Genomic DNA, 13421 nt, shown 5'->3' with positions numbered 1-13421 from the left:
CAATAGAGCATGCTCTTGGTTTTCAACAACCTCATCTCAGAGTAACTTACTCCTGTATATAAACATCTGTAAATGTACTGTAATCTGTTCTCCTCCCTATGACGTCTCGCACAGCTCTGACGGAGCCTTCCGTCACTGATGATGAGCCCCCCCTGATTGGTTGAAAATGAGCAGGACATTCTTTCATCTGTATTACGTCAGTATTGAACACTGCAGGAGGGCGTGAGTCTAGAGGACTGAACAGCACAAGGTGAATCTAAAACTGTACCGATGGATCAATTGCTCTTCGCTTGAAAAGGCTTACACCTGATACTGAAAGCAGCTGCTGCCTTTCCCCGAGCCTCCTTCAACCTCCTTCACTCTGTTTACGTACGTGTGAAATAACCTGGTGTATCGTAATAACTGGGTCATCCGATCAAGCTGTTAATAACATTGTCTTTCTGGCATATATCCTGTGAAGTTTTGATTGTTGTAAAGTTTTTATTTAATTCTTGTTTTTTTCTTTGTAGCTGGCCTACGTGATTATTGAATTAATTTATTATGAATGACTGGTAAGGTTTCAGGCAGCTTTAGAAATGTCATGATCTATGATTTCTCCTGGATAGTATTATTTAAAGGAAGCACAATGACTCGGTGGGGGGGGGGGGGGGGGGGGGGGTGAGGACAGTATTTGTATGGGAGAACAAAAGCATTGCTTATCAAGGGGACCATTCGTCATTTAGATGATGAAGTATTGATTTGGCAGACTTTGATTAGCAATGTCAGGCACTATAAGGAATCACTAGTACAGCCGAAAGCCAGCCAGTGCTCTGACGCAGCGGAGACGTTAAGGCTGAAGGCATGATGCTGATTTCTGTACTTCTGCAGAGATCCCTTCCTCTCATTTTTAATCAAAATACCAGATACTGACATCTGAAATTCGGTGAAATTGTCTCCAACTGTAGACATCATGTTGCCTCATCCATCGTATCGAACATCTGTTTCTTTGTTACTCTCATTTCCAACTCCCTGTGTCCTGTTGAATGGCATTACGATCAACCAATCCTGTCAGTTTCCTGTATTATCCAGTGTACAGTGCAATGGGTATCTGGGAGAATAAAATCAGAGCAAACAACTGCATGGAATAAATGCTGATGTACTGTACCCAACACACTGTGGTCCGCCTCTTCTCTTCTAAGTTATAGTCATTTATAGACTCATTGAGTTTTAGAAGTTCATGCCTGTTTCACGTGTATTTTAGAAGCCACAGGACCCATAGTGCTAAAGTTTTATACAACAATAATATGAAACCCAACCATAGTCAGGATTTTAGAAGTACTGAGGTAGCAGAACTTTATTTTCGACATGATATTTATTCATTTGAGTGTTCACTTATATTTACTGTCTCCCAACATAACATTTTGTAACAAAGTCCTCTCTGAGCTGTCAGGAATTTAGTAAAATTATTTTTACTTTAACACCAGGCACAAAGATGCTAAACCTAAAGAATACCTAAATTCCAAGAAACAATACTATGAAGAAGGTTTTCTTTTAAAGTCAATGTAAGATGTAAGTTTTCAAATTTTAAAAGTTTTAAGTATGACTATTGATTTGGTATTTTTCAGTAGTTATTATACATTTTCTGGTCTGATTTTTAGCGTCGTAATAATAAAACCTGTTGAAAAGGTTGTTCGTGGTGCTGTTGAACTCGAGGAGGCGGGGTTAATGTCTTAAGACTCGCTGAAGCTGCAACATTGGATTGCCGGACGGTGCGGGGTCATAAAATAAGCGCTCACTTGTACTCCTCCCCGCGCGCTCTGCTCTGAAAGGGGCGGAGCCAAATCCCTGGTAACGGCTGTTACGTTGACGTTTACTCGAATGTTACCTACTGCTGACAAGGAAGCGACATCTGGATTAACCCTTATTTACCTAAAGAACCACTTCATTTAACTTGTTGACGGCCATTTTTTAAGTTTTCACCCGGGTTTGTTGTCGTAAACTGGGGGGTCAAAATGTGCACGATGGACTTGGAGAAGCTGAAGATGACGGGAGCTGGTCGAGCCATGGCAGTGCTGACCAGCGGTGGAGATGCACAAGGTGAGTTTTAACTCAAATTAACATTATAGTACAGGTAGTAGCCTTTAAATACATGCAGGTATTAAGCTAACTTCATGTAATACATGTCAACATAAGCATGTAGTAACGATTGGAAAGTGTTATAAAGACTGTAACGCTAATGGGTCAAAGGTCGCGTGTGGGTTGCATATACAGTCTGTGGCCCAAAAGTCAAACTATGACCTCCTAACATCTGTTAGTAACCACTCCCCATTGACCTAGATGGAAAACATCATTGGGTCAAGGAAAGGTGTGAAGGAGAATTCATGAGGAGTTTGGAAAAGACGACCACTTTACCTAACCTAACCAACAATCAATATCTTTCTAACTTTACCTAACCCAATAACAACCTCCACACTCACACTCTGAGGCCGTGGGGGTTTGGGGCTGTTCCACGGTCAGATCATGGAGTGTTTGAGGGCTCTCCTGCAGACATCTTCAGCCCTCTATGAACCCTCTGCGTAAATCCGCATTTCTGCAGACTTTACCCCAGGACATTACCCACAATGCATAGCGATGGGACGGTAAACACGTCTCTTTGTTTACCAAAAAGGTAAACGTATTTATTTCAAAAACATTAAGGATTAAAGATGGAACATAACAACACATGAACATCAGAAGAATGAAAGATATTATATTACACAGATTTATTCATCAAATATTTTATTTAGTTATTGAAGCTGTTTTGATAAAAACAGCTTCTTATCTTACCTCTTATCTTGTGAGGAAAGAGCCTGGAAGACGTTCAAACCAGGGAGTAAAAATTTCAAATAAATACCCATAGTTGTACATGATATATTGTGTATTATTTACACCTTTCAATGTATTCTGTAATCAAGCCCTTACAGTCTCTCACACTCAACCATTTAAACCCTGTGAAAGATAGGCTTTATCATTATGTTTTCATGGACGGCCGATTGGTGTGTAACTTGAAATGAGGCCGCCGCAAGGAATTGTGGGGCTGCATTATGTTCTTTCCTTTGGTGAAAAAAAAAAAAGGTCCAGTGTATCCTCAGCTGAAGGAGCGAATAAAGGAAGCATTGAAGCACCTTTCCTTAGCATTTAGATAATTCAAACAGCTCTTATCATGGCGGCCACTAAGATACATCCGGGTCATTTCACTCAGTTAGTTTGCTTCCTAAACTTTGTACCCATTGACGTTGTATCTGTCTGATGCTGTACTTCCAGTGCTGGTAACACATACAGTGCCACGGTCTGTTCGAGTAACATTAATGCTGGTCAAGGACTCTGGTTCCTGTCACCAGAGAGCAGATGGCACCGTTGCCCAATAACCGATAATGAAGTCATATGGAGCACAGTGTTTGATTTCCCAATGCAGGGTAATTGTGTAACAGCTTGTGTGTAATGAAACTCATAGGCAAGTCTAATATTTCTATGCAACTATCCTCGATCCAGGGATGAATGCTGCGGTCCGAGCTGTGACCAGGATGGGCATCTATGTGGGGGCCCAGGTCTATCTTATACATGAGGTAAACAAACCTTTTTCTATTAATAGGACCCTATTAAACATTGAGTTACGGTCTTAGGACTGTGTTCCTGCTTGACTAGTCTGCATTGTTATTTTTCAAACTAACATATCATTTGGAAAATTACTTTTCAGGGATACCAGGGCATGGTGGATGGGGGAGACAACATCAAGCTGGCAAACTGGCAAAGTGTGACCAACATCATCCAACTGGTAGGTTAGATATTACTCATATATCGTTTTATATATATATATATATATAGACTATACATTTAGTCCCTGTTAACAGCAGGATTAAAAGCTATAATAGGCCTTTTTCAAGGCAGACATTTTGACTTGTCATTCTAGTAAAAGCACAGGTGTTACAAATAATGTTAACGATGGCTTTGTTTTATTCAAGCTATGCTTTAAGCAGAACCATTAATCATTGTATTATTTCAAACATCAACATGTCAAAATGTCTTCTGTGAAAAAGGCCTATTGTGACTTCATTTTCTTAATTTATGGTTTTTAATATCTCTCTCTATTTCTCTTTCTTTTTTTACGGTTTTAATAGGAATTGTATTATTTCATCCAGCTCCTCTCAGCTCTTCTCTCCCTGCCTGTGTAATACTGGTTATAACCTGGTAAGGGGCCTTGCTGTATGTTTAAGCCTTATCAGTTGTAGAAGCAGCAAGTTGCACAAACAAAATTAGTAAATTAGTGCATTAGTAAATTATGGAGCAAATGTTCACAACCCACACGTTGGGAACCACTGCTGTATAGGGAATGGATGGCTGTTTTTTGACTACTAATCTGTCCCTGTCTCCAATCCCTGCTTGAAATTCATCTAATCTGAATCTTCCATCCCAGATATTTCCTGTAACTAACAACACCATCAAGAGCCAGAGCAAACAGACGTATTTCTGTCACTTAGTATGATATTATTCAGTGACAGATTACAATGTGGCGTTTGTCTTTATTTGTTTTGTCACTTGTTGTGTGACGTCTCTGCTGCAGGGCGGGACTGTGATAGGTAGCGCTCGATGCAAAGCCTTCACAACGCATGAGGGACGGATCGCGGCCGCCTTTAACCTGGTGAAGAAAGGCATTACCAACCTGTGTGTGTGCGGCGGAGACGGCAGCCTCACCGGAGCCAACATCTTTCGCAATGAGTGGAGCAGTCTGCTGGATGAGCTCGTAGAGAAAGGTAACGTACTCTCATCGTTAATTTGTCATCGAGCCCTTAACCCTCATTATGTTCTACTGCACAGTGGAAACAATACAGCAAATAAAGTGCTGAAAAAGCCCTTTAAGGCATCATTTAATTTTCCAGTTTATGGAGCAGGCTTTGTATCATTTCATGTCAATACAGATAAATAGCTGTATCATCCACAAAGGTATTTAAAAACATTCATACTTTCGATTATTCAACCTTCATGAGTGCTGATATAGACTACAACATATAGACCGTATAGAAGAAGTGGAGTTTGGCTTTTTTGCCGTCACCATCTCGAGATGACACAAAAGATGGTGGAGCAAAGTACAACCCAACGTTGAATTATACATCGTTTAGCCGACAGAAAGAAGCCAGGATATTTCATTGCAAACCCCCAGGTGTGCTCATATGACATCAGCTGACCTACACAAATGTGTGTGTGTGTGTGTGTGTGTGTGTGTGTGTGTGTGTGTGCGCGTGTGCTACTTCAGGAAGGATCACAGACACTCTGGCCAAGCAGCATGCCCACCTGAACATCGTGGGGCTTGTGGGCTCCATCGACAATGACTTCTGTGGTACGGACATGACCATCGGAGCTGACTCAGCGCTGCACCGCATCATGGAGATCATTGATGCGATCATGACCACGGCACAAAGGTGACAGCTGCTGTTTAATTATGACATGATATTCATTTGTTCAGTAGTTCTTACCAAACAAGGGCTCAGAGAAATGATGAGCATAGTTCACAAATTTATAGAAAACTGAATAATGATTGTAAAAAATATCCTGCAGATTAATTAATAGTGAAAATAATTGTTAGTTAAAGCCCTGTATTACACCTAATGTGTATTTCTACCTGCATAGTGTAATGAGGGAATGCGATAGTTTTGTTGTAATTCAACACACCCATAAAGCGTGTTTGGCATGAAGTCCGTGGTCTTGCCTGAACTTGCTCCCTTGGGTCTCGGCATGTTGCTACAATATGGACATTCTCAGTTTTATATGCTCACATACTTTGCTCTAAAAGGATCAATATAAATGTTGTGTTCCTCCCACAGCCACCAGCGCACTTTTGTTCTGGAAGTCATGGGGCGACACTGTGGGTGAGTAACACTCAAACACACTTTGCGTTCCTTCACACGCTGTCACTGAATAAAACAAATGTGCTGTCACTCCAGATATCTGGCCTTGGTGTCAGCACTGGCTTCTGGGGCAGACTGGCTCCTCATTCCAGAGGCTCCGCCTCTCGAGGGCTGGGAGGACCGGATGTGCAACCGTCTAGAGGGAGTAAGTACAGTTTACTAGCCCCACGCACATTTGTATTCACAAGAGAAGGTACTCTGTTTTCAAGTAGAAGAAATATAGACATGTAAACATTTTAGGAATAATTGCTGACTCTTACTATTCAGTACTTAGAGGCAGGATTGTGCTAACTGATTTTATGGCTGATATGTATGTATCTGTTTAACTCCAGAGCCGCATAAAGGGGTCAAGACTCAACATTATAATCATCGCAGAGGGAGCCATCGACATCAATGGCAAGCCCATCACTGCAACCTACATAAAAGATGTAAGTTTAAAGATGTGTCTAACAGATGTAACAGATGCCTGTGGTGTTGAAATATAATTCAAATGTTCAACGCTAGCAGAGAGCAGTTCAGTGTTCAGAGCTTCCTCTCAAACGTTTGTACAGGACTGTTCTCTCATAGTATCTCTGTTGTGTGTGTGCCTGCTATATAACCCATAACCCGGTGAAATGCTCCCATGTGTGTTTGAAGCTGGTGGTGCAGAGGCTGGGTTATGATACCAGACTGACGGTACTCGGCCATGTTCAGCGAGGAGGAACTCCCTCAGCATTCGACAGAATACTGGTGAGCTGGACAACTGCAAAAAATGCTGCTATGACACATGGACAAGATGTTGAGGCCATACAAGTATTAATTCAGCAATAGTTTGAACATTTAACTGCAGATCTAAACTGCCTCAATGTAGAACATGCCTCTCATTTAGACATGATTCCCTTCAACATTCATGATCTCTGCATGTGAATGTGCTTGTACAGTGAGGACTCTCTTGTGTTGTCAGAGCTGTAAGTTGGGTGTGGAGGCGGTGGTCGCCCTGATGGAGGCCTCTCCCGACACTCCACCGTGTGCCATCGGCCTGGTGGGTAACCACGCTGTTCGTCTGCCTCTAATGGAGTGTGTGGAGATGGTGAGTCGCTCTCCTCTCCTCTACGATTGTTGTTGATGGACATATTTGGAAACGGTGGGAGGTCGCTGTAATATTTCGTACTATTTTGCAGACTAAATTGGTGCAGACTGCCATGAACGAGAAGAGGTTTGATGAGGCCATCAAACTGCGTGGAGGGTGAGAGCTGAGAGGATTCTTCATGTATACCAGATAGTTGGAATATATCATTACATTGAAATGCAAAACTGCCTTGATGTATGTCAACATAGTCTGTTGTAAATATATTAACCTTAACCATTCTTATTCATTTTATCATGCGCACAATTTATCATATTATTGTTGATTTTCTTGCAGGAGTTTTGAGAACAACTGGAAAATCTACAAGCTTCTTGCCTTCCAGAAGCCCGTCAAGTCTGAGGTGAGTCTATAACTAACATGAACACACACACACACATACGGTAGTAGCCCCAACACGTGTAAATGAATCATCAATGTTTCATTCAAATGTGTGTATCAATATCTGACTCGTGGTCCCTCAGAGCAATTTCTCCCTGGCTGTTATGAACGTGGGCGCTCCGGCTCCGGGGATGAACGCGGCGGTGAGGTCTGCTGTGAGGTTGGCGCTCGCTCAAGGACAGAAGGTCTACGCTGTCCACGATGGCTTTCAAGGACTTGCCAATGGACAGGTGAGGGCTTCTACCTCTACGTCTATACCACACTGCAGGGGGTTTCAGCAACAGGCAGCCTTTTATGAGACTGTGAGGAAACCGTTCAGTACTGACTCGTGTCCGTCCGCAGGTTGTTGAGATGAAATGGCACAGCGTGGCGGGATGGACGGGCCAAGGGGGCTCACTGCTGGGGACGAAACGGTGAGGAACAGGACACTCCGGTTAATATAATACACACATATTTAGGTCATCTTAAGAGTACTTCAACAGTTTAGTATTGTACTTCCTTTAAGTTATGGAGACATGAGACACAAATTGATGCAGGAGAGAAGCAATATGACAACATGTACCGTTGTATTATTGCTGTGTTATGGATCCCTGCCGTGTCCCTGGGTGTACTGGCCATTGAGGTTAATGTGAAAAAATGTATTAGCAGGTCTGCATCATAGCTACATTTGAGTTGTAATTATATTTTTAATCATATATGATTTTTGGATTAATGTGATCAAGTACCTTGATTTGTCAGGTATTCAATTTTCTACATTTTCTCAACTGATTTTTCATAAAATGTACTATATCACAATATATAATGATATTTTGATATTCCTACCTTTTTAGATATACATAATAATCTACACTGTGATAAAGTATTTCATCAATCCTGCGTGTTAACTTCCAAAATCACCAGATGTTACAGTTCCCATAATGCAACCTTCCCAGTTTTTAATGCAAATTTTCTGGTGTATTCTCCCCCCAGAGACCAGGCTGACATCACTTGAGTCATTTTATCAGATTTATTATTTATTCAGAGCCACAGGAGAATTTAAACAACGTATTACAGGCTGTGGGAGACAACCCGTGACTAGCAAGCTGCCACTAAAAATAGTCAGAGTGTCTTTAAATGATTCATGATTGATGTCCTATTTCAGAACTCTTCCAGAAAAACACATGGAGAAGATTGTGGAAACCATCACCAAGTTCAACATCTCAGCTCTGCTGGTCGTTGGAGGGTTTGAGGTATAAGACACAACCCCAAAGAACCAGAAATGTAGTACCTGTATATTATTTCATAGCGTCAACATTACATCAAAGAGGGTTCTCTCATCTCTTGATGACTTTCAAAGGGGTACGCAGGTGTGCTGCAGCTGTTTGAAGCCCGGAGTCGCTATGATGAGCTCTGCATCCCCATGTGTGTGATCCCTGCTACCATCAGCAACAACGTCCCCGGAACCGACTTCAGCCTGGGAGCAGACACGGCTGTCAATGCTGCCATGGAGGTAATGCTGAGCAGATGGCAAATTAACAGTGTGACTTTGATGTTTTCAGGATTAACACGAATAGAGACGGAACCAAGCCAGAAAACAGGGCACGTAACATGAGCTGCTGTAGTACTGAGGTACACTTTGAACTCGGTGTACCAAGTCAAAACGGGGCTGACAGTGAGTGTTTAGAGCTTTAGTTTTAAATCTTTAATCTTTGAGAGTGAGGAAGTTGGATCAGCATTTTAGTTCACCCCTGTACTTCTATATTAAAAGCTCACAAACAACACACCAGCGCTACTACTAGCGGCTGTAAGTGCCCTTCAACTGCCAATGTCTCCATTCACTCTGCCATTTTGGTTTTCTTCCTCAGGGATGCGACAAGATCAAGCAGTCCGCCTCTGGGACCAAGAGACGGGTGTTTGTGGTGGAGACGATGGGGGGGTTCTGTGGATATCTGGCAACCTGCACTGGTATCGCTGTGGGTGCTGACGCAGCCTACATCTTTGAAGACCCCATCAACATTCACGACCTGAAGGTGGGACCAGAAGAAACCCCTCCGCTGGTTCTTTTCTTGTCTGTAGTGTTGACAGCTTTCTGTCTCTTTTAATATATACAGACCAATGTGGATCACTTGACTGAGAAAATGAAGACGGACATCCAGCGGGGTCTCGTACTGAGGTGCATAACACTCACTCAGCCACACACAGAATCTGATGCAAACGCTAATGTGCATCTTCTCGTCTATGTTTTCACAAACATTGTCCGATTTAGTTTTTCCTCTGTTGATCATTTTCTCTGTCTTAACAGGAATGAAAAATGCCATGAGAACTACACTACAGATTTCATCCATCGGCTGTACTCGTCAGAGGGGAAGGGCATCTTTGACTGCAGAGTCAATGTGTTGGGGCACCTTCAGCAGGTACGGAGCCACCACACAAGTCCTCCACTCTGGGAAATTACAGCTTAGCAACTTATAAATGTTCCATTTACTGGGAAGAGACGAGAGTCTCATCATATATATATTAACTGCTTGTGTGTTTGCGCTCCAGGGAGGGGCACCGTCTCCCTTTGATAGAAACTTTGGCACTAAGTTGGGTGTGAGGGCTATCCAGTGGATTTCAGAGAAACTGACTGAAAACTTCCGTCAAGGTACAGTTCCTGTAAAAAGTCAAATTTGACATACATATATATATATATATATATATATATATATATATATATATATATATATATATATATATATATATATATATATATATATATATATATATATATATATATATATATATATATATATATATATATATATATATATATATATATATGAATTGGTATGAAAGTCAAATCACAGCATTGTTATGATTACAGCATGATTTTTTTGTTCTCCCACCAGGCCGTGTATTCGCCAACTCCCCAGATACAGCATGTGTGCTGGGCCTCAACAGGAAGGTCATCGCATTCAGCCCCGTCACTGAGCTGAAGGCTCTGACTGATTTTGAGTAAGCGATGTCACCGTTCTTTTGACAAATAGTAAGAGTTCATTATTAATAAGTCTTAATAAAATCGGATTTCTGCCCGTTTTTCAGGCACCGGATGCCCCTGGTCCAGTGGTGGATAAATCTTCGGCCGTTGCTAAAAATGTTGGCCAAGTACCAAACCAGCTTCTGTGAATACGTCCCTGGAGAGATCGAACATGTGACTCGGCGCTCCATTAGCATTGACCACGGCTTCTAGGCTCTCTGAAGCTACAGGAGACTCTCTGCACTTTCTGACCCTTAGTTGTCCATCGCTTGTTTCTAGGCAGATTACATACTTTTACAGGACTGAAGACAGTATGTTGTCGGTATCATAGCAGCTATGAAAAAGTACTTCAAGTATTCATTTCTCCAAAGAGGAGCAGGTTTTTCTATTCCAATCAAGCCTTTGTTACCCAATCACTGCAATACATATCAGCTGTGCCATTAAGCTGAAACTGTACTGATTTAATACTGAATATATTATATAAAGCAGACGTGTGTGGTGTGGAATAATCTGAACAAGATGGATATATAATCCATGTTATGCAGCTAGTTTTTGGAGCCCCTCTTATCATTTTCACAAAGATTAAAGTGGTGCAGTGGGTGGTTTGATGTCAGAATGTGACTTTGACTCATGGGACCAGTGAGACGTTCATTTTATTTATACACTGCGTAGGAAACACTGCTTCTGTCATGAATTAATGGGAACAAACATCTTGATACAGTGTAATAAATGTAACTACTGAATTTAGAATAGAGAACTCTAAAGAAATATGAATGCATGTTGTGTATTATTTTGATAATAATGCTTTACCTTCAATTAAATGTCATTTAACAGTGATACTGTTCGCAATACGTTCTTTAAAATGTGTGAAGAGCGATTGAAATACGATATTAAGTTAAACAGACAGCTGAATACATATTTAATAGAACAAAGCTTTAAACTAACTGTGTTAAACCGTGTAGATATCTGTCATTGTCATTAACCACTGTATGAGAACGCGACAGAAGAACATCAGTAACAAACTGGTATTAAAAACACAATAATTCAGCATTTCAGATGTCTTTCTTCCAATTCTCAAAAATTGAATGAAAATGGAAAGTCGTCCCCGGTGTTGTCTTTGTTAGATGTCTGAGGGCTTTTGGAGGAAAAGGCAAACTGGAAGGCTTCACTTTGCTCTGGTTGTCCAAACAGGAACTCAGGACCTGCAAAATATACATTCACATACACATCATATCCATACCTGTAGTTCTAATACACATCACAAACGGGGATTAGATTCGATACGTACAGGTTGAAGACTTTGGTTCTGCAGTTTTCTGAAAAGATACAAACATTCAGTAGTTTGGTATTTTGTTCTAGTAGCGCTGTATGAAATAAAAAGAGGTTCCAATACATAATGCAGTACCTTCTCGTTGAAAAAAGAGCCGGCGAAAGCGAAGGGGGACTCCTGTGAAGAAACTCGGAGTTAATTCCAAAACTTGAGAAACTGATTTCTGTCAAATCACTTATTCCGTTTGCTCGCTGCTCACCTCATCCTGTGAAGAGCCCGCTTCAAACCCAAAGCCGGAGAAGCCCGGGGTGCTGGGCTCGGAGTTCAGAGAGAACAGGAACGCTGGAGATTTGGTATCGGAGGTGCCGTGACGTGGCGATCTGGCAGGGCTGAAGCTGAAATTGACAAATAAACACCGTTCTCAGTGGCGGTCCTGACAGTGATTCTAAGTGTTGGACAAGTCAGATAAAGCCTCACTTAAATGGGAACGTCGGGGTTGAAGGCACAGCTGTCATCTCCAGCGGGGTCGACTGAGGATGTTTGTCTCGAGATGACGACTGAGCAAAAGCAGCGAGTCCCTCATTGTCCTCTTCGCTCGGTGTCTGCTCTTCATCCATAGCTACGTCTTCCTCAACCGCCACTGCCTGCTCCACAGCGGACTGCTGTTCAGATGCAGAAAACACCTCGTACTTATAGAGACGGATTATGGGTTGTTTTTTGAGGGAACAAAGTGGCCATTTTATGGACAGTCTGGGTACAATGAGACAAACATTACCAAGACTTGGTCTTCTTGTTCACTTTCCTGCTCCTGCTCGTCAGGGTGCAGCTCATCTGGGTGTCTTTGCTCTGGAGAAATAATGCTAGATGGGGTTTGATGTAACATGAATGTTAACTGAAACACATGAGACTTTCTTCTACTTACCATCTAACGGCTGACCTGACCACAGCTCACTGTTCTCTCCTCCTGAGGACGGGCTGCAGACACTTGTGTACTGGACCTTGTTTTCCTCACGAATCTCTTCAGCATTTGCCTCCACAGAAGTTGTATTACCATTCTGAAAGATCAATCGAAACACTTGTTATTAACCACAAGGCCACGGTCTGTGGATTTGGCTTTAAGTACAACATAGTGGGTAAGATCAATATAGCAGTGTCGGCAACATCAAACGTAGACATACATCAACATCACATCAGATGAATAACACATCTGTCAGGGCTGGTGAGAAGAGTTCAGAGTTCTTACTGCAGTGGAGGAAAAGCTGTTTTTTGATGATTAAGCGGGCAGGGACCTACAGCGCCTCCTACAGGGCATCAGCTGGAGGAGGTGGTGGGCAGGGACAGAGTCAGATTTTGTTTTTTATTTTCTTCTTTTGATTGTCCGATATATCGACTCAGCTGAAGCCAATATTGTTGGATGATTTATTGACTATGCGCTGCAGTTTTCTTGCATGCTGCCGCACCAAACTGTTATGAAAGAGGCGAGTATCTCAATGATGGCCGGGTACAACTGAAGGAGGAGACGTCGCTTTACTTTGAAGTTTGTCTTAGGGGCTTTTTCTTTGGTAATGTGGTCTGTTTTGATGTTTCATTTGAGTGTGTGTGTGTGTGTGTGTGTGTCTCAGACGTGAATGAAGGCTTTGCCTGGAATCTCTAAAGAGTTATTGTGATTTAGAAGTGTTGAGCTGGAGGTTGCTATGAATGCACCGAGTGACTGCTTGGGCTACCCGCTAA

The 13421-nt window shown here is 42.0% G+C and overlaps 1 protein-coding gene across 2 annotated transcripts; it reads left to right on the top strand.

The window, feature by feature from the left end:
• Positions 1 to 1821: 1821 nt before the first annotated feature.
• Positions 1822 to 11257, top strand: pfkla (phosphofructokinase, liver a). 2 transcript variants are annotated; one of them, XM_076108585.1, is made up of 22 exons: positions 1822 to 2076; positions 3511 to 3584; positions 3716 to 3793; positions 4580 to 4769; positions 5270 to 5435; positions 5838 to 5882; positions 5958 to 6066; positions 6254 to 6349; positions 6558 to 6650; positions 6865 to 6990; positions 7082 to 7146; positions 7324 to 7387; positions 7509 to 7655; positions 7768 to 7838; positions 8567 to 8654; positions 8762 to 8914; positions 9270 to 9434; positions 9516 to 9577; positions 9707 to 9818; positions 9949 to 10048; positions 10293 to 10398; positions 10486 to 11257. In XM_076108585.1, exons 1-22 carry the CDS (start codon positions 1992 to 1994, stop codon positions 10631 to 10633), a joined length of 2343 nt encoding a protein of 780 aa, XP_075964700.1. In that variant the 5' UTR covers positions 1822 to 1991; the 3' UTR covers positions 10634 to 11257. The 2 variants fall into 2 exon arrangements, with proteins under 2 accessions (XP_075964700.1, XP_075964708.1); XM_076108593.1 differs by lacking the exons at positions 1822 to 2076; positions 3511 to 3584; positions 3716 to 3793 and adding an exon at positions 4142 to 4206.
• Positions 11258 to 13421: the final 2164 nt, after the last annotated feature.

Source organism: Anarhichas minor, unplaced genomic scaffold, assembly GCF_050575085.1.
Source record: "Anarhichas minor isolate MPS153535 unplaced genomic scaffold, ASM5057508v1 ptg000004l, whole genome shotgun sequence".
NCBI classification, from domain to species: Eukaryota; Metazoa; Chordata; class Actinopteri; order Perciformes; family Anarhichadidae; genus Anarhichas; species Anarhichas minor.
The sequence above is the reverse complement of the archived record's forward strand: the minus strand, read 5'-3'. Positions and strand labels throughout refer to the sequence as shown.

Coding starts and splice junctions, on each gene's coding strand:
- pfkla (XM_076108585.1), top strand. CDS start 1,992: ATGTGCACGATGGACTTGGAGAAGCTGAAGATGACGGGAGCTGGTCGA. Junction 3,794..4,579: donor TGACCAACATCATCCAACTG/GTAGGTTAGATA, acceptor TCTCTGCTGCAG/GGCGGGACTGTGATAGGTAG. Junction 10,399..10,485: donor AAGGCTCTGACTGATTTTGA/GTAAGCGATGTC, acceptor CCCGTTTTTCAG/GCACCGGATGCCCCTGGTCC.